The sequence below is a fragment of the Meleagris gallopavo genome, chromosome 7, assembly GCF_905368555.1.
Source record: "Meleagris gallopavo chromosome 7, MGAL_WU_HG_1.1, whole genome shotgun sequence".
Classification (NCBI taxonomy): Eukaryota; Metazoa; Chordata; class Aves; order Galliformes; family Phasianidae; genus Meleagris; species Meleagris gallopavo.
In genome coordinates, this window is record NC_139410.1 from 35,397,358 (window position 1) to 35,418,251 (window position 20,894).

At 48.7% G+C, this 20,894-nt stretch overlaps 1 protein-coding gene across 1 annotated transcript in view; it reads left to right on the top strand.

Moving 5' to 3' along the window:
• Positions 1 to 20,894, top strand: part of KCNJ3 (potassium inwardly rectifying channel subfamily J member 3) — a 31,851-nt gene continuing 10,957 nt past the window's right edge. Inside the window, exons 1-2 of the mRNA XM_010714083.2 lie at positions 1 to 819; positions 3,897 to 4,113. Coding sequence (XP_010712385.2) covers positions 142 to 819; positions 3,897 to 4,113 — 895 coding nt within the window. The 5' untranslated portion in view covers positions 1 to 141. The remainder of the gene's footprint in view (positions 820 to 3,896; positions 4,114 to 20,894) is intronic.

Sequence of the window (20,894 nt, forward strand, 5' to 3'; positions counted from 1 at the left end):
CGCACCGCCCGGGGCCGCCCCGCACCGCCTCTGCCGGCGGCTCCGCGTGGGTGGCGGCCGCGCAAAGCGGTGCCTCCGCGCCCGCAGAGCGGCGGCGCCGGGGCGCGGTGCGGTGCGGTGCCGCGCGGAGCGGAGCGGAGCATGTCGGCGCTGAGGAGGAAGCTGGGCGATGAGTACCAGGTGGTGAGCACCTCGGCCAGCGGAGGGGGGCTGCCTCCGCCCCGGGCGGCCCCGCGGGGGAAGCGGCAGCGCTTCGTGGATAAGAACGGACGGTGCAACGTGCAGCACGGGAACCTGGGCGGTGAGACCAGCCGGTACCTGTCCGACCTTTTCACCACGCTGGTGGACCTCAAGTGGCGCTGGAACCTCTTCATCTTCGTTCTCACATACACCGTGGCCTGGCTCTTCATGGCCTCCATGTGGTGGGTGATCGCCTACATGCGGGGCGACCTGAACAAGGCTCACGACGACAGCTACACCCCCTGCGTGGCCAACGTCTACAACTTCCCCTCCGCCTTCCTCTTCTTCATCGAGACCGAGGCCACCATCGGCTACGGCTACCGCTACATCACGGACAAATGCCCCGAGGGCATCATCCTCTTCCTCTTCCAGTCCATCCTGGGCTCCATCGTGGACGCCTTCCTCATCGGCTGCATGTTCATCAAGATGTCCCAGCCCAAGAAGAGGGCTGAGACCCTGATGTTCAGCGAGCACGCGGCCATCTCCATGCGGGACGGCAAGCTCACCCTCATGTTCCGCGTGGGGAACCTCCGCAACAGCCATATGGTCTCGGCGCAGATCCGCTGCAAGCTGCTCAAGGTAAGGCACTGCCGTAGGCTCGTATCACAGAGCCACGGGACACCCCGTCTGTGTCTCCCAGGGCTGGAAGGGACCTCAGACATCATACGATCACAGAATGGTTGGCCTGGAAGGGTCCTTAAAGGTCATAGAACGATGGTGTGGTTGGCTTGGAAGAGACCTCGCAGCCCCCGGCCCCAGCCCTGCCGTGGGCTGGCTGCCCCCCAGCTCAGGCTGCCCAGGGCCCATCCACGGCCTTGGGTACCTCCAGGGATGGGGCACCACAGCTCTGGGCAGTGCCACGTCCTCATTGCCTCTGGGTAAAGGATTTCTTCCTGAAGCATCATCCCCATATAATAATGTTTACATTCCACACTGTTTCACATGTAAATGCCTATCGGATACTAGATTCTTTCTCTGAGAGGTAACTGCTTGTTAGCTGGAATTGCTTGGTGTGTATTTTCAAAGGAACCTGTTTGCCTTTCTGGCACATTTCTGTGCTCCTGGAGGCTCCAGCTAGAGAGAACTTCATTTCTGTGGTGCATGAACTTCACAGACAGCTGAATGTCAGGGTTAGATGTGCAAAAGCCACGCTAATGGCCCTGCGTGTCTAAGGAAAAATAAGTGTGAGGCATTACCAAGGAAAATTGAATATCTATTTGAGACTCATTATTATGGTTTTATATATAGATGAGCTGAAATAAATGTGCAGTGGGTGGAAGGGGATGGCTTAGGTGATGTTTGGCACACACAGAGCACCCTGCACATTTCCTAGCTGTGGGGGATGTGGTGCTGGGTGTTCTGGGGGCCCCTCTCTGAGGCAGCCCCCTCTGCATGTGAGGGATGCTCTTGTTCCATCTGCTGCACCTGGCCCCAGCAATGCGCAGCTGCCTTTTGCTTGGAGGCATCAGAAGGTGCAGTGCTTTGACCCCAATGGGTATTGCTGGTGGGGTTTTTGGGCAGCATTGCTGCTGCTTGCACCAAGCAGGGCCCTCACTGCATCCCAAATAACGGGGCTGGGATGGTGCTGGGGATGCTCTGAGCGGATACATCCGTTCTTGGTCCTTTCTTTCTGAGCAGTCGGCTGGGGCTGTGGCTCTCTTGTGCTGATAGGAGTGAACCCCTGTTACTGGCTCATGTCAGAAGTTGGATGGTGGCACAGTGTGCACTGAGCTCCGGGAGCAGCCCCGCTTCTTGGAGCGCACTGCGGCGACCGCCCTGCTCTGCACATGGAATGAGCCGTGTCCATATGGCTTTGGAGAGGCTGAGAGGGTCCTTTCTATCACAGATGTAAAAAAAAAAACCAAACAGCTCTGTTTATGTCCGAATGGAACAATTCCAGTGGAATTTTGAAAGTTGGTGCTTAGCACTTGGTGTGGCTCCATGCAAACTGTGCTGCCTCCACAGAAGTCCTGCTCTGTGATAATGCTGGAAGGACCCAAGAGCAGAAAGCTTTGCTGCTGTTTTTTGTTTCTTTGTTTGTTCGTTTTTTCTTCTAAAAGTGAATGGTGCCTCAGTGGCTTTTCAGACAAAGTGGTGATGGTTGCCCGGGGCAGAAGCTGTGCTGTGAAAGTGCTCCTCTGGGAGTTCTGTCCATGGGCACCGCAATGTGCGCTCAGTGGAGAGCAGTGCAGAGCTGTGCCTGCTTGCTGCTGCCCTGCTGCTTTCCACGTTGTCCTGCTGGTAGATGCTATGGACAGTTGGAAAGCCTGCGAATTGCTTTGTTGTTATTTTTTTCTCCCTGCTAAGAAGATGGTGTAGGGAAACAAGCAAGCCGTAATGGAAATGCTAGCACAGAATTACTGCAAAGCCTCGCTCGTGGCGGAGCTCCTTTTGCAGAATGGATCTCCGTGGTTGTGAAGAGCTGAGAGGAACGCTGGCAGTGCTGTGCTTTGGTGCCCATGTGATGCTGGGTCAGAACAGTCCCCCAAGGGCTTTTTTCTCCACAAGTGTATTGACCAGAGCAGCAAAATGGTGCATGATGGGGGTGGTTATGCCCTGAGCTCAATCCTGCCTGGCGCTCCGGAGCAGCTGTGACGGTGCCTGGGATGGGTTTCCTGGGGCCCCAGAGGAGCTGCAGTAGGGCACAGCAATTTGCCTGTTTTTAACCTTTCCCCCATCATTTTCTTCCTCTGTCAGCACATCAAATTGGATACATTTCCTTTTCCAGTGTCCTTAAAGTACCGCATTCTCTTTAACACCCATTTTTATTGATCCTCTCTCGGTTACGATGTCTGTAGTAAGGCAACGTCTCCTTGCAATCAGCACCTCAGCCTTCACCACCTCCTGTCCTCAGGTTCCTGCCCTGCACCCACATTTTGGGCAGCTCCCTGGCATCCTGCTGGCACCGTGCTGCTCCTCACCCTGTCTGCATGCTGTGCTGGCTGCCTTGCCCAGCTTCTGCCTTCTGGCTGAAAAGCAGCAGACTTCTCAGGAGGGAAGGAGCCTTCGGGAGCCGGGCAGATGTTTGTGCAGATGTGCTCTATGTGTTCCTTGGCTCTGTGCGTGAAGCCGTGGTGCTGGGCAGGGCGATGTGGGTGCAATGGGTCGCAGTGCTCACATGCACGGATGAAAGCCCATCTCTCAGCTGGAACTCCGGGGCACTGGGAGACATCATTGTTTCGCTGGGATTACATCTTCCAATCCAGCCACGTTCTGTGAATATTTTAAAAATAGAAACCAAATCCCAGCGAGGCGCTTAATCCCTTTCTGTTCTGCTCTCTCCCTTTTCCTGCAGTCTCTCTGTAGCTCCCACCCGGCCGTGGGGCTCCACGGGGCACGCTGTGGGCAATGGTGGAAATGCATTTCAGGCAGTGCTGCCTGTTATTTTGGGGCTCTACGTATGGCAAACACAAATTCACAAAGCTTTTCTTAAACCCAAATAGAGACTAATGAGAAACTGTAATAAAAATAATGCTTGGGAAGGGGTGTGATGTTCTGTTCCTTCCTATTCACAGCGCCGTGAAGAGAAATAGAGTGAGGAGTAGAGAGGCAGGGAGCCCTCGGTATGGTCTGTGGGTGCTGTGTGAGCTCATGCCTTGATTTGGGGCTCGGGGCCTTCCTCCCACCCTGACCCCTGTCCCTCTGCTCTCCCCCAGTCCCGCCAGACACCCGAGGGTGAGTTCCTGCCGCTGGACCAGCTGGAGCTGGACGTGGGCTTCAGCACAGGTGCCGACCAGCTCTTCCTCGTCTCACCGCTCACCATCTGCCACGTCATCGATGCCAAGAGCCCCTTCTACGACCTGTCCCAGCGCAGCATGCAGACGGAGCAGTTCGAGATCGTCGTCATCCTGGAGGGCATCGTGGAAACCACGGGTGAGTCGTGGAGCAGATGCTCCGCCGTGCAGATGTCGCCCTGCAGGGCTTGCTGCTGCTCAGGCTGCCTGCTGAAGGCCATGCTTGATTAAAATGTGAATATTTCCAGACGGCCAAAGTCTTATTTTCATTGAAAGTAAAAATAATTCAGTGATTTTTCTTTTTTTTTTTTTGGAAATGTATTTATTACATTCAAAGTGAAAATATTCGACTGATTTTTTTGGAAATGTATTTGTTACCAAAGCAATGCTCTGTGTGAGGTGGCAAAATCCCTGTTTCCTTTCTCAGTGTCACTGCTTGTGCTCGGGTAGGATTTCCTGGAGGACAAAACACGACACCATTAGATCCTGCAGCATTGCCTTTGGTGTGGCTGAGTATCCTTTGACATCATGGTACGGTTGGGTGTCTTGGCATCACCCAATAGTGTGGCTGAGTGTCCTGCAGCATTGCTCAGTGGTACAGTTGGGTGTCCTTTGGCATCACCCCATGGTACAGTTGGGTGTTTTTTGGCATCACCCCATGGTATGCTTGGGTGATTTTTGGCATCATCCCGTGGTACAGTTGGATGTCCTGCAGCATTGCTCAGTGGTACGGTTTGGTGTTTTTTGGCATCATCCCATGGTACAGTTGGGTGTTTTTTGGCATCACCCCATGGTATGGTTGGGTGATTTTTGGCATCACCCCATGGTAGGGTTGGATGTCCTGCAGCATTGCTCAGTGGTATGGTTGGGTGTTTTTTGGCATCACCCCATGGTACAGTTGGGTGTTTTTTGGCATCACCCCATGGTACAGTTGGGTGATTTTTGGCATCACCCCATGGTACAGTTGGGTGATTTTTGACATCACCCCATGGTACAGTTGGATGTCCTGCAGCATTGCTCAGTGGTATGGTTTGGTGTTTTTTGGCATCATCCCATGGTACAGTTGGGTGTTTTTTGGCATCACCCCATGGTATGGTTGGGTGATTTTTGGCATCACCCCATGGTAGGGTTGGATGTCCTGCAGCATTGCTCAGTGGTATGGTTGGGTGTTTTTTGGCATCACCCCATGGTACAGTTGGGTGTTTTTTGGCATCACCCCATGGTACAGTTGGGTGATTTTTGGCATCACCCCATGGTACAGTTGGATGTCCTGCAGCATTGCTCAGTGGTACGGTTTGGTGTTCTGTGGCATCACCCCATGGTACAGTTGGGTGATTTTTGGCATCACCCCATGGTACAGTTGGGTGATTTTTGGCATCACCCCATGGTACAGTTGGGTGATTTTTGGCATCACCCCATGGTACAGTTGGGTGATTTTTGACATCACCCCATGGTACAGTTGGATGTCCTGCAGCATTGCTCAGTGGTACGGTTTGGTGTTCTGTGGCATCACCCATGGTACAGTTGGGTGTTTTTTGACATCACCCAATGGTATGGCTGAGTGTCCTGCAGCACTGCTCAGTGGTACGGTTGTGTGTCCTACAGCAGCACCTGGGTACTGGAGCTGTGGTCAGGCCGGGGCTGGGAGCTGCTGCCATGCCCTGCTTTACTTTCTGCTCTCTGGCTTCATCAGAAGGATGCTTAGTGGGGATACTCTGAATGTCTTTACCATTTTTCCAGCATTTCTGTGCTGCACAGCTTTGCTCACATGGGTGGCAATCCCACAGAAAGTCAGGCTACAGCATTTCAGTAACGTCAGCCTTCAGCACCAGCGAGGCCATAGCAGCAGCTAAGAATCCTCGCTGCTTTTCAAGAAAACTGCAGTGCATTGCTCAGCTGCCTCATGTTGGGGCTGCCAGGCTGATGCTGCCCAGGGAGCTCCAGGACTGTTCAGCAGGACGGTCTCAAAATACTGCTGCCCGAAGAAAAGGGATTTTGTAAATAGCCCATCAGAATTTGGAACAGGAAGCCGTGTGTTGCTATAATCCACAGATGTTTTATTTTTCAACGTAGACATACACAGAACAAGAAAAACAGGAGGTGTTTTCTGGATTTATAAAGCCTAACTCATGTAAGCTTGCAAATGTTGTGACCTAGTTTTGTGAGATGAGATGAATATTGGGTAAAATCGAGCACAGTGAGTTCTATCTCGATGAAACGTGGAGGGATGAAAGGGTTTTAAAGAATCTTTAATATTGTGAGTAGAGGAGGAAGGCCCTGCGGGGCGGTCTGGTGGTGTCAGGCACACAGCAGAGGGTTGAAATGCCTTCTGCTGGTGTGGATAGAGCGGTGGGACGGAGGGGCCAGAAATAACTCGCAGTTGTTCAGAAGCTGGGCTCCTATTTTTGGTTCTGTGTACAAATGTTGACTGCTTTTCAGTTTGCCTGGGAGAATGAGAAATGTGAGAAGTTGCTTCTTTTTGCCATTAATTCAGATTGCGTCACCATCTCAGTGCCCACTGCGTGGTGTTTGGTTGGAACACGTTCCTTGCTTTGCTGGAATTATGGTTGGCTTTAATGGTGAGGGGACCTTATAGGGTGGTCTGCTGTGTCCCCTTCCAGTGGTGTTTCCTCCCCCATCCCAGAATCAGGAGGTGCTGAGCTGAATGCAGAGCTGCCCACCTGGCAGTCACTCCCTGCCCTTCTATCACCTCCTGCAGGGAAACCATCACCCTTATTCCACATCATTCATTTTTAAACAATATGAAATTGGATTTAAAAACCCAAAAGACTGCATTTGTGCTGTGAGAATGGGTGAGTTTGAGTCATTTTGCAGTGTTGGTGGCTGGTTGGGTGGCCGGTGGCTGATGGCAGCACGAATTGCTATGCATTGTAGGGCTGCATATTTAAAGAAGAGCCTTTGGTATTCATCACCTCTTCAGCTTCTGGAGTTTAAGAGGAGATCTAGTGCTTTCTGCCCATGCTCCTGCTTTGTTTTCCAAGTAAATTATTTTCTGTGTGTGCCCATAAAGTACTGCAGAGCTGTGCTCAGACCCACAGCATCCCTTGTGGTTAACAGGGCACTGCGTCTTCAGATATCTGCTGGTGCCAAAGCCAAGAGCTGGGCAGCCAGCAGATCAGAGAGGAGAGCCAAAAGCATCTGTTTCCTGCTCTGCTCTTAGTGCTGCTCCTGTTTGCATTGCTGTGGCAGGAGCTGCCTTTGGTCTGAAGCAGAGCAAGGCAAAGTGAGCGTGATGAAGGAGAATCATAGAATCATAAAGCCATACAATGGCTTGGGTTGGAAGGGACCTCAAGGATCACGAAGCTCCAACCCCCACCACATGCAGGATCACCAACCTCCACATTTATAGCAGCCCAGGCTGCCCAGGGCCCCATCCAACCTGGCCTTGAACACCTCCAGGGATGGACTGGGCATCCACAGCCTCTCTGGGCAGCTGTTCCAGCACCTCACCACTCTCATAGCAAAGAACTTCCCCCTGACATCCAACCTCAATCTTCTCTCCCTCAACTTCAAACCATTTCCCCTTGTCCTGCTGTTATCTATCCTTTCCAAGAGCAGAGCCACCGCAGGGTTTGGGGCTTGGCTCCATGGCACCATCAGGGCTCCCCGCCTGCTTTGAGACCCTCCAGCATTTGACTCTCCTGCAAATCACAGTTTGAATTACAAGATTTTGTTGATGTTTTTCTTTGCCTTTGTTTTCTGCTTCAAACTTCCGATGAGCGGCGTTACCCAGGGCTTGGGGAAGTGGTAAATATGTACAATAAATTTTGTGCTGAGTGTCAGCAGGGACAGAGCAGTCTCTGGGAGAAGCGAGCTGCGTTCCCTAAGCGGGCGGTTCTTGCTCACGAGCCCCACTTGGCTGATTAAAATCACCATTTCCTATGCCTCTCTCATTAAATCATGTAAAAGTGATTTCTCATAGATGCCTCCCAACTTGATTAAATTATTTCACTGCCTCGTCGCTGACATTTTAATTTCTGGGAATATAAACATTGCTTTACGCTTTCCATACCCTCCTTAATTACAGCTTCGGGTTGTTTAGATACCAACACGTGGTGCATTTTTGGGGCTTTCTGAGCTTTGCTGTGGTGGAGGAGGAGGGGGGACGTGGGGCCGGGCTCCTTCTGTGCCCACCCGGGGGCTGCATGGGAACGCCTGGGGATGCTCGGGATGTTCTCCAGGCTCTGTTTATTTCGGGTTTTTGGAGCGTTGGCTACGATGGAGGAGCCTCACAGCTGAAGTGCTCAAATGGCTTTTCAGCATTCAAAGACGGTTATGATTCACGAGGGTAATTGCTAATCATTTTGGATTATTTTTGATATATCACCAACCCCTCCATTATTATGATAGCATGTAATTTGGGAGAGCGCTGGGAGCGTTTATTTTCACATCCCATTGTCCCGGTTTCACGCTGTTGTGATGGAGCATCCCAGCCCCACTGCCAGCACTGGGACTGCCCAACTTGCAGGTGAAGCTGGAGGGGCTGGGAACCCCCCAGCCCTCTGCCTGCTTTTGGGAGCACAGAGGCCTCCAAATAGCTGCCATTGCTGGATGAGGAGCTGGTAGTATGAGCCTGAAATAGGCATGAGCCCAGCAGGGACGTGCATCGTGTCCTCAGAACTCATGAAATGTTATTTTGAAAACCTCTTAACACCGTTTTCCGATGAAAGAAATCAAACAGCCTGCCAGGTTCTTTAATTGAACGAGCAGAAAGTGGGAATCAAAGGCACATTCCACTGTTTTTAACTTTTAGAAGCATGAATAGCATGAATGGCGGAGATGCGGTCTCCGTGGAAAGGTTTATCTCAGGAGCAGCCACTTGTGAATGATTGCAGAACTGGGGCGACTCGAGGGAACCAATAGCAGCAATACGAACCTTTGTCTTTGGGTAATAGGTTTGGGTAATTTCTAGAGCTTCTTAAAACATTGTTCCTATGTGTGGTTCTCAAGGTCGCATAGATGTAAGGAAACCACCGCTTGCATTGAGCAAAGTTGGAGGTGGAGTGAAAAATGTGTTTGTTCTCTGTTTTCCTTTTATTGTGCCATTTATATCTTGTGTTGGCTTGGGGGGGATGGGATGCAAGGAGGAAACATACTGTGGGCAGAAGGCAGGAGAGAAAAGACTGCTCGGGTGCTCTGGACAATCCCAACCCAGTGCTGGGGTACAGCAGGCACTAGAATGTTGTGATATGATTCTGTGGTCGGGGCAGTTCAGCACATCTTTTTCCAGTGCTAGCATCACATGAGAGCTGCTCGGGAGAAGCACAGCAGGTGCTGTGTGCCTCCTGCTCACAGCACAACCCCCAAAGCTCCCAGCTTCACTGCCTGAAGCCTCCACGGCTCTTCCCTTTTCTTCCTTAGATGTCTTCTGAGATACAGAAGAGACAAATGGTAGTCATTCTAATCTGGAGTTCTGCAGAAGCTTTGCTTTCATCGTATATAATTTAAACAAGCAGTGATTCATCAAAAGTCATGCCTTTGGAAGGATACTTGTTTGCACTGCATCAAACTGAAATGAACAAAGTGTGAGTGTTCTACAGCCCCTGCAAGGCTGTTGCTGAGGTATGGGCGCTAGGATGATCTCCAGCCATCAGTGGTGTTGCACAAAACACTTGGAGATACGCTCAGTGAATGCATCTCGTTGTCTGTTGTAGGTGGAGATATTGGTGGGAAAATACATGGCTGAAATCTGGAATTTGTTTTGCTCTAGGGGCAGAAATCAGTCGAGTAGGACAAGTAATGCAAGGTGCATTTCACCCTTCCTAAGTGCAGTCTGAGCTCCCCCAGCTGGGTTCCTGGGTGCTGTTTTGGGTTGTGCTCACACCAAGGGCTGCTGGAAGGAGGAATGGTCCTTGGGGACAAGGGAGGATGGCAAGCAGGTGAAATGAAATTAAAGATATTAATCGTCATTAGGGCAAAGAATTGTCTGCTGAGTCTGTTTCTTGCTGCTCTGTGTCATATTAATTGCTGACTTCCATGCCATCACCACTCTCGGGATGCTCAGTCTGTGGCGTCTGTCCTTCCTCACCACTCGGGGTGCTGGGAGCCATCCTGCCCATCACCGAAATGATATAAAGCATAAACCTAACTGAAGATTTTTAGCTAAACGTTTCTTGGATAGCAGAGCAGCTCTGGGTTTTTGTGTGCAACCTGTGATGGCTGGGCTGGCCCATATGTGGCATGCCAAGCTGGCATATGGAAGCCACGTGAATGTTTTACGTGATTTCCCAGCACGTATCCCATCTCCTGGGCTGCAGCCTGTCACAGTAGCACGGTGTTGAGTGTGCTGAGGCCCTGCAGTGGCTCTGTGCCCTATTGGAGCACATATGGATCTCAGTGCGGTTTCATATTTGCAAGGGCAATTTGATTAAAGAGACGGGGACAATTTAATTCATAGGGCTCAGGGAACATCATGAGCAAAGTCAGTGCTTCAGATTGGGGCTGAGGTCACTTTCTGCACGCTGCTGAATATTTTAATGTTGTTGTGAGCTATTTACTCATATTTTTAGATACTCCCTAGGGGACACGTCTCAGTACTGGGTGATTCTTCACTGTAGTTTAAGTATCATTAAGTGTGTTTTCACCTTCAGACCTGGAGGAAGAAACAGATTAAAGCAGGCAAAGCGAGCTTCCTGCTCTGCAGAAATGTATTTGCAGCCCTCCCGAAATGGGCCTTCACGCTTGACTGAGAGCAGAGCCCTTTGGTGATAGTTAAAACTTAGCAAGCATTATGTTCTTTGCATTTATAAACACCCATGTGGCCTCTTGATTTGCAGTGCAATTTAGCTGGGAGGGAGGAGAGATGGAGCATGGTGTGTCTGGTGCTGGAGCTGCATCCTTTGCTGCAAGTCTTCTCCAACCTTAGTGATTCTGTGATTCCCTGGAGGTGTTCGAGGCCATGGATGGGGCCATAGGCAGCCTGAGCTAATGGGGTCAGCCAGCTCATGGCAGGAGTGGGGCTGGGGGGACTTTGGGGTCCCTTCCAACCCAACCATTCTATGGTTCTGTGGTCTTTAAGACTCCTTCCAACCCAACCATTCCATGGTTCTATGGTCTTTAAGACTCCTCCCAACCCAACCATTCCATGGTTCTATGGTCTTTAAGACTCCTCCCAACCCAACCATTCCGTGGTTCTGTGGTCTTTAAGACTCCTTCCAACCCAACCATTCCATGGCTCTATGGCTGTGGGACTGTCTATGAAGCATCTTCAGGAGGTTCCTCACTTACTGGCATGTTGGGTGCAGCACTGCATTTCCAGAATGCCTCAGAGGGCCTTCGCTGTGCAATTATTGTAATAACTGAGTAGCAGTGCCTGATGTACTTTTTCTGAAAGAGGCTGTGTTGGCACATAACCCAGACTTCTTCTCCATTAGCTGTTTTGTCTCTTTTTTTCTCTTGGAGGTTATGAACCGATGGTGCTGATGGGCATTAGCAGGGAGCAGGTGGCAATGGCAGAACTGAGTGCATTCTGAGCTTGCCAGTGATGGGCAAACTGCTGTGAGTGGGTTGGATTTCTGACTACAAATGGTTGTGTTATCTGGGTGTGTCATCAGAGGCTGAGGATGCTGCGGGTCCTGGAACAGCTTCCTGCTCAAGCAGCGTTATTTATCACATTATGGACCTTGTTTTTTTTTCTTGCCTATTAACTCCCTGGAGATCTGCACCACAGTACTCCTGTTAGTTAAAGAAAACACAAAACGTATTGCATAGCAAACTCAACCTGACTGTTTTAAACCCATTTGGTGTGGTGTGTGCATTCTGGCTGCTTCACATGGAGCTTTCCAGTTAGTTGGCTTCTAAGACTGGGTTTTTTCACACCTGATCTTTGCTCATTTGAAAACAAATAGCATTCGATGTGGTGGGGATGGGTTGGGGCTGGATGTGATGATCTTAGAGCTCTTTTCCAGCCAAGAACATCCATGATTCTGTGAAACAGTCACGCTTTGTGGATGAGGCGTTCGTGGCACACAGCTGCACGTTCTCTGACTTGTATCGACAGCTTTGTTGGTAGCACAGGGAGTAAATGCAAAAAGAGGTAGAATTAACATTGCTAAAATAATGCTTTCTTGTTTGACCCGATTCCCATCTCCTGTCACATACGACTTGTCAGAGAGCTCCTCGGTTGCCCAAGAGTTGATCCCTAAATGCTCCTCCAAAAGGCTCCATATCACAAAGGTAGTTTCACGGTATTTCAGTGGGAAGGCCTTCAGGAACTCACAGGTTTGAGGCTCAGCCTCAGAATTTCCAGAAAGTTTCCAGTTCTTGGAAAAACCTGCCTGATGTGAAATGATTACTTTCGTAGTGAATGCCTTGATTGCGGTTTGATTATCAGCATCCACGGCGTTTTGATAGGATTTATTGTTTCTGATCACTTTTAAACAAATTACAAACGTCAGCTTTTGTTTTACTGCACAGCTTATGCAGCAAATCACACAGCAGCTCCTCGTGGCCCTTTCCAGCTGCCAAGAGGTGGTTTATATTGAAAAACCATTGATTTTTCAGAGATATGCTGTGTGCTAAGTCACTGCCAAGGCAAGGCATGACCGTAGGGGCAGAATAAGTGATCACAGCACCGTGACTGCTGCTATGCTTACAGCACTGATTGGAATCACAGAATCACAAAATTGCAGGGGTTGGGAGGGACCTCAAGAAATCATTGAGTTCAACCCCCAATGGACACAGCAGCCAAGTGACCAGTGTGTGCTTGGGAGCCTGCTCTGATTTCTGCAGCTAGGTAAGGGTGCTGGGAGAGTTGCTATCTCCCATCTGCCTACGATGTGGAAGTAAAATATCCAGGAGTTCATCTGGGTGTTAAGAGTTTCTGCATGTTGAAAGACACTTCTTCACCATCCCAGCCGTATGGATGGACCCAGGAGCACTGCTGGCCATTGGCTATCAGGAGAAGGTTCTATCTGAGGGGGTGGTCAGGCATTGGAACAGTGGCAGTGGTGATGGCACCAAGTGTGCCAGAATTCAAGATGCATCTGGACAATGATCTCAGATGTATTGTCTGTTTTTTGGGTAGGGTCTGCATGGAGCTTGGACTTGGGCTCAGTGATCTCTTTAGGTCCCTTTCATCTTGGGACATCCCACGAATCAGCACCAGAATACTGCAAAATACAGAAAATTCAACACGTTGGGATTTTTTTTCTTTTGCACATTGTTTAGGGATGTGCTTATTTCCATGCATTTCGTATCAACCCTGACCAATGTCGTTGTCTCAAACTCCTCTTCCAGATCAGCACTTTGAAGCCTTGGGATTAGTGCTGCTTACAGTGAGTGCCTGGGCTTAATGCTTGGCTTAAAAGCTTGGGCACCTGTAGTAACAATGCTAATTCATGACTTGAAGCAGTGATTGAGCACCTGGTGGGAAGGCAGGGCCAACCCAGCGGAGCTCAGGTGCATGCAATGTTCTTGAGTGTCAGGAGGGGCTGGAGCCAGGATCAACCCCTTCCAGACCTCATTTAAGGGTTGGCAGTGGAGATAAGGGTATCTTGTTGGAGATTCCTGCATATCTGAGGCCTTCTGAAGGTAAGCAGCTTCTTTCAGTTATTTCTGCCCCTGCAGCTGCTTCATTTGGGTTCTCATTTGCTGAAGCAAAAGATTTTGCCGCCCTGCTATTATCGCTGTATTTTCCATCACATTATAGCATTACAGCACTGAGCAACCAGACACATTAATAGTGTTCTGCTTGTCTGGGAGTGCTACGGCAGTATAAATACACAATGCATTGAAGAGGTCTTAGCATCATTGGCATGCAGGGGTTTCTTGAATCTTGAATGCTTTTGACCAAAATACAGCACAGAGTCCTCCTGGGAAAGAGGGAAAATCAGTCTGTGCCTACAGAAGGAATCCTAATGCCACCTGGAAGTGATGTTTCTGGGATATCTGTGGGATCCTATTGCTGCTCAGGTGCCTGTCACATCAGGAGTGGTCCCTCTTTTATCTGTGTTAGTTTATCTAGGGAGTGATAGCAAAGAGATGCAGAGGTAGACGAAAACAAGGTGGTTTCCTCAAGCAGCAATTTTTCTAACGAGGTTTTCTCTGCTCCTTGTTATGATATTGATCTGTGTCTGTGGCCTGATAACTCAGGATGAAGCCGAGAGCTCCCATCCCCTGAGTAAATAACGAAGGACATGGCGTGACTAATTGTCCACGATTAAGGACATGTGTCCCCACCATGTCAGTTTGCTCCACAGTGTGCTCTGTGACTCTTCTGTCGATGGCTATTTGCCATTTCATGGTTCTGCATTGCAAAGCAGCTTCTCTATCAGAGCAATGATGCTTTGCTCCCTTCTGTGTTGTTTTCAGCGTTGGGTAGCTGTGGGTTTCTGGCTGATTTTGGCTTCCAGAGGGCTTCTGAGACCAGAATAACTAGAAGTTGGAACAACTTTAAAGTTAAAATTACAACCACAGAGTATAGAGAAGCGCAGGGGTAATAAAGATGATGCCTGGACAGAGCTGTGAATCAATGCTATCCTTGTTCCAGTGCTGGATTGGGTTGCCTTTAAGCACAGAGAGCTGCAGACTCATTTTCCCCCTCCATCAACCAGTCGGGCTCTGTCTGCTGCTAATCCCTGTGCCACTTGCACTTCTCAACTGTAATTTTACTTTCCACATTAAAAACCACATTTCTGCCCAGCTTGTAACCACATCCAAAATGCAACATCTCTAATTTAGAAATCATTACCCTAGATGACAGGCAGTAAAGAGGCCAAAATTGGTCCAGGAAGTAATGTGGCTGCAATGTGCTCTGTCTGCTCCCGGTGGTCAGATCTGTGTTTAAGTGCAGGAGGCTGGGGGTGCTCAGAAAGCTGAGGCTGTGCAGCAGCTGGTGATGCACTGGTTGATTAGATTAACTGACCAGTTAGTTAGCTGGCATCATCAGCTGCCAGGTCGAGCTTGAGTGTGCCAATAGGTATGCTTTGGTGATGCAAGGAAATAATAAGCAGTAAAAGAACTGGAAGAATATTGAAACCAAAAGGAATAGTGAGAATAATAGATAACTGAAGTAAATTGCAGGAATTATTTTCTTTGATGTCTATCAGCTCAATTGTGATGCTGGAAAAGAAGCAGACGTAGATTGCTGTGGTTCTAAAGTGGCTTGCTCTAGCCTTAAGATTTATTGTTCAGCTCACGTTATTACAGTTACTCCTAATGGGAAATGACAACTCCAAGTGGTGCTATTGATGTTCCCTTTTGGAAGTGCATCTGAGACAGCAATGCTGTCTAACAGTGAAGATCTGTGCCCTGCAATGTAACGTTAAGGTTCTGCAGGAGGGTTTTGCAGGGCAGGTCGGTGCAGATGCAGTTGTAGCTCTTTGTACTTTAGAAGATGAACATGCAACATTGCTGTCCTTTTTCAACAAGCTGGTTGGACTCAATGGTCCTCGAGGCTGTCTACAACCTTGATGGATTCTGTGAAACTGTGTAATGTGCTGCTTTTGAACTGGTCCGAGACGATTCATGTGCACCAACTAGTTGTTCTTTGAAATATTTGTGCTTTTCTACCCTTCAGTTTATGTCCATGTTTACCTGAGTTCCAGGGCTGCCTCACTTATTTTATGGGGTTGATGAAAGAGCCATGTTGAGATTGAGGCAGGGATGTTTCTTCTCAATGTTTTTTTAAGAGTTTCCAGAGGGAGCTTAAGCACACTGTGAGAGCAGGAGAATAAAAAAGCAAATTGGGTGTGCTCTGAGGTTTTGGTTTTTCTATCCTCACCCAAAGCTCACATCTGGTGGATGGCAGGATGGGTGTCAATGGCAGGTTTTGCAGAGCCTATGTCCCCATCTCTGGGCCATCAGGCTTCCTTGGCAGCTCCCTCTGTGCCAGAGCAGCTGAACATTTTGTCTTGTTTAAATTATTAAGTGCTTCCCAATGTTTTGCATGTACTTTGCTTTGTGACATGACAAAGCCAAGGATATCTCATGGGTTTTGCCTCTTCACCAGCATCTGAAGCACAGTAATTAGGTACATTTTCTTCTTGGTTTCTTGTCTCTAGGTTCTCATCTTCACTGTAACAGTTTGCTTCTTTGCAGGGGTTGGAACTGGATTATCCCTTCCAACCCAGCCATTCTGTGGTTGTATGATTCTTTCTCAGTTCAGAATGGGACGTGGAGCTCTTGGAACTGTCAGTGTCTACACCACAAAAACTTGGCTGGAAAAAAGCTGGAGCTGACAGTGTCCTCTGGGGCTAGCTGAACATCTTCTCCTTGCCTTAGGGTGCTTGGGAGCTTGCCGAGGAGCAGGGCTCTGGCAGAAAGAGAAGGAGATTGCACATTGCTTGTCGTCAGCACTGTGCTTTGCTGGCAGCCCTGGGAGATGTGGCAGGGAGGGTACCTGCATGGCTCGCCCCTGCTTGCACCCATTCCAGCTGCGGGCACCCAGAGCACAAGGAGCAGAGAGAAAGCAGGCCCTGGAGGCTTCCTCCCTAAATATAGATATCTTCAAACTTCCCCTCGGAGCTCTATCAATAATTCATTCTTTTTTGCCCTTTTATTTTTTAGCATGACGCCTCACATCTATTAGATGCAATCATCTAACGGGCACAAATTGTAGTGCTAAGCATATTCCCAGTGTTTCTCTGTAGCTTGTTTCATCTTCTCATTATACTGCAGATGCTTTAAATTCACGCAGCACGCAGTAATGGGGATGAAATTTCCCACAGTGGAACATTGCTGACTTAATGTTGTGTGATGAAATAGCACAGATTTATATTTAATATTTCTTTTTGAGCAGGCATTGCAGTGCAGGAATTCTCTGCTCACGGCTGCTTCTTGCAGTGTCGCTCAGCAGCCAAGGCTGGGTAGATTTTAAAGCTGGAGGGAATTCATGCAATGCCTTATACTGTGTACCTTGTGCACAGAGTAAAAGGTGGACCCATTTATCCTCAAAAGGCTGTTGTTGAGCATAGGAGCTTGTTGCACAGAGCAGAGGCACCAGCAGAAGGCTGAGCGCTCGCATTGTGATTAATTCATCTGCAAAACTCACTGGAATTACAGCTCACTTCTGCAAGAGGCTTCTAATTGAGAATAAATGCCTCATTAGCACTGAACAGATCAACCTGAGAACATCAGTAAACACAAACAAAATAATTAATGGTGTTCAGGTAGTATAGCACAGCATCCTGGTGCTGCTTGGCTGCTGGTGAGCACAGAGCAGGGACTGGTCCAGGTATGGCTCGGGGTGGCTGCCTGGAGGCTGTAGGGGTGCTCCTGGAAACAGGAGGTAAGAAAGATGCTGAAATGATGCACTGCATGTGATGAGCAGGGACTTGTGTTATGTTCCTTGTTCCGTGTGGTGTGGTATGGGCAGGGCTTGTGTTTGTGGAGGAAAACCACACTTCATGCCCTCCCTGCTAAGCAGTGTTGCTTAATCCTGCTCAGAAACGTGGGGTGAGGGTTAGTGCCCATCAGCAGTGTAGTGGCATAGCTCTTGCTGTGGGATTTAGAATCATAGGATATTCTGAGCCAGATGGGACCCACAAGGACCATTGAGTCCAACTCCTGGCTCTACACACAACCACCCAAAAGTCAGACCGTGTGTCTGAGAGTGGTGTCCAGGTGCTTCTTGAACTCTTGCTGAGCATGACATCCCATGACCTGAGATGGGCCTTCTGATGGATGGAAGCAGTTTCCATGTACATTCAGGTTGTATTTTTTGTTACAGTGAGGGATCTCCCACCCTGACAATGAGGCAAGAAGTTAATGGAGAGACTTTCCCAGCACCTTTTTCTTGATGTGTCAGCATAAAATCAGATATTTAGGGAAATAATTAACAAGTCCTTGACTTGGAGAATATAGCTTGGATAAACTCTTCTCAGTAGTTTCTTGGATTTATCTTATATTTAATATTTACCCTACAGATTAAGAAGTGATGAAACTGATGCCTGCTCTTTTTGGCTTTGAGCAGAGGTACTGGTGGCAACTGCAGCCTGAACAACTTCAGGTTTGCTCCTTCTGCATGTGCTGCATGGAGGCACCTCTGCAGCCCAGCTGCAATACAGGATTGGAAACTATAAGGAATGCCATACAGCATTCACAAGGAATTGTCAAAAATATGGTCTGCGTCCTGAAATTCATATTTATTTTTTTTTTTCCCCCCCAAATGTCAGAAAGGTCCCCCAGTTACAAGATTTTTAAACCTGCCTTTGAGTTTGCAGGCTTGGGGTGAGAGCATTGGTTCAATTTGCATGTAGGGGAATGGGTTTGTATATAAAATTAGAAGCTCCTCGTGGGCATATAGCAATTGCATATAGCAATTTGTACAGCACAGCTTTGAGTTGTCTTATTTATTCTCTGAGGGAATGCATGGGAATAACAAGTATGCTGCGTGACGTCACAGTGCAATATATATTGTTGCTAATTAACCTTTGCTGACTGCTGTAATAGTCTCTCTCCTGTGCACACTACAGGAAATTATTTTCTGCTATATTATCTTCAAGATGCTTTGTATGTAAGGTGTAGTGGCAGATGGGCCATATGAAGAAAGCAGGATTCAATAACTTGGGGTCTTATCTGCCTGCCTGGCCTTCCCACCAGGAATTGTTGGGCCTGTTTTTAGTGTGAGATTTTTGTTTGCTTGAATATGGGAGAGGTTTGGTGATGCTGTGAATGAAGGGACAGCTCTGCATTGCATCTGGTAGTAAGAAGTAAGAGTAAGGAGAGACCAGGCAGATGTATTACCAAAGGGATAACATAATGCAAAGCTACTGAATGCGTGATGAGGCTTCTTAAGAGTTTGGGTTTAGCAGAGGGAGCAGGGTGGACAGGGAGACTGTGGGGATGCTGTGCTATAGCCATTGCTACTGGGGCATCCGATGCTTTTCCCACTGACTGCTTCTGGAAATGAGTGACTGATAGTGCTCTTGTGGCTTTGCTGTCATTTAGGTGTAATTCTTCTCATTACAGAGCAGCACAGGCAGTTCCTGCTGGCACTCATGTCCCCACAGCGATCTGTAAGGCTGTGTTGGCTTGGAGCTCTGTGTCTGTGGGCAGGGCATTGCTCACCAATGCATGGGCTCAGGAATGTGAGCAACACTTCACCTTCTCACCCCGTTATTTCAGCAACAAGACAGAGTTTTCTTCACTGTGTCTAGTAATAAAAGTGTAGGCAAACACAGCCTTATGCTTGATGCAATGAAATGAAGCATGGATGTTTAGATATTGTGTTGGGGGACATGGCACAGTGAGAACTATTGGTGATAGATTGAACTTGGATGATCTTGGAGGTCTTTTCCAACCTTGGTGATTCTATGATTCTGTGTCTGATGAAAGGCTGTGGTCTGGCAGGAGCCACACGGACCCTATGGGAGCTTTCTACCCCTCATCCCATAAGTTGTTTGCTACACACGTGTGCTACGTATGTATATATTTTTATATATATACACACACTGGGGAGAGCCTGATTTCCTGAAGATACTTTTATAGCCCCAGGATTATCAAAGAGATGATCAAAATACTCATTTCACCCAGAACTGACAACGTTAAAGCATCTATTTCTTGGGAAGCTCTGTGTGCCTGACGTGTTTGCAAGAAATGTTTGTCAGCTAAAACTGAAGACGCTGCGGCAAATGCTATGTTTAGTTCAAGGGATTTTGTGTTAAGCACTGTGAATTAATTTTAAATACATGACATGAGCTGTACACACGAGGAGATGCTGGTGATGGAGCTGCGTTTCAAGTGCAAAGCAGGCACTCTCGCAGTGGGCAGCCGTGGTGAAGTTGCTGCAGACAGAAGAGCTGCTCTGAGCGTAATGCCAGCAGCTATCTGTGCAGCAGGAAGATTCAGTGTGTTCCCCAAGCTGCTGGGCTTACCAGACTAGAGATGCCCCTGAACACTGCTGGTGGTGCTGAGGGCATGGCAGGAGCTGGGTATCTCTGCTTCCCATCCCGGATGCCCGTGGAGGATGCCCATGATCACCTCCAAGGGAGGATTATGGCTGTGGGTCAAGGAGGGGATGCCCTTTAGCAATCCCATTCCCCAGGAATTTGCCATCCATTTGCAGCAGGCAGCCTCTTGCCTGATGCCAGAGGCTATTTGTTCCTTTTTTTGCCTGTATTTGGCTTCCAGCAGCTGAGACCCCATCCTTCAGCCTAAGCCCTAAGATATGTGTAAGCTGTGCATGAGTAGTGGGGCGACCAGTCTTAATCATAACTGTAAATACTAGTACATCAAGAGGGGATAGCAAACCAGACTTCCACTCTTTTGTGGGAGGCTGACAGTCATTCTGGTGCCTCATGCTGAGTGTCCTGTTGGAGGCAGCCAGGGGGATGCAGATCAGAAGGACAAGTTACAGCAGCACTGCAGCTTCATTTGAAGCGCCTCTGGGGATGAATGGGTTGCCCTTCAGTGTTGAGTGTTGTGAAGATACTCGCTTAATTATTACACATGTCAGACCAACAACACTAAATAGGGAACACTGACTTTCAAACACAGTGCTGTGTTGTATTTTATTTTCCTTGTGTTGCTGCCATTCAGTATGGCATGCTGCTTTCAGCAGCATTGCTTACAGACCGCTTGCTATGTTGGACGTGTGTGTAGGTGAGTGAGCCCCCAGCATCCCCAGGAGCTGCTGTCCTGCTGGGTCCCTGCATCTCCCGCCTGCACACAGCAGCTCAGAGGCACTGCATAGCGCCAGTGCTTTTCCATGTGAAGATGCAGTTCTCCATCCCAGGAAGGCAGTCTGTGACGTATGATACTCCTTCAGACTTGCTACAGCCCTGAAGATGGATGAGCCCTATTTTGGTGCTGAGCAGCATATGGTCTGGTGGGTGTTGGAGGAGCATGGGACCACTGATGGATTTGTGTATTCCAAGGGAACTGGGACTCATGTTTGTGTTGCTGATCTCATAACTAAAATGCTCTCATTCAAGGGGAATAATAATTTTTCAAGATCTT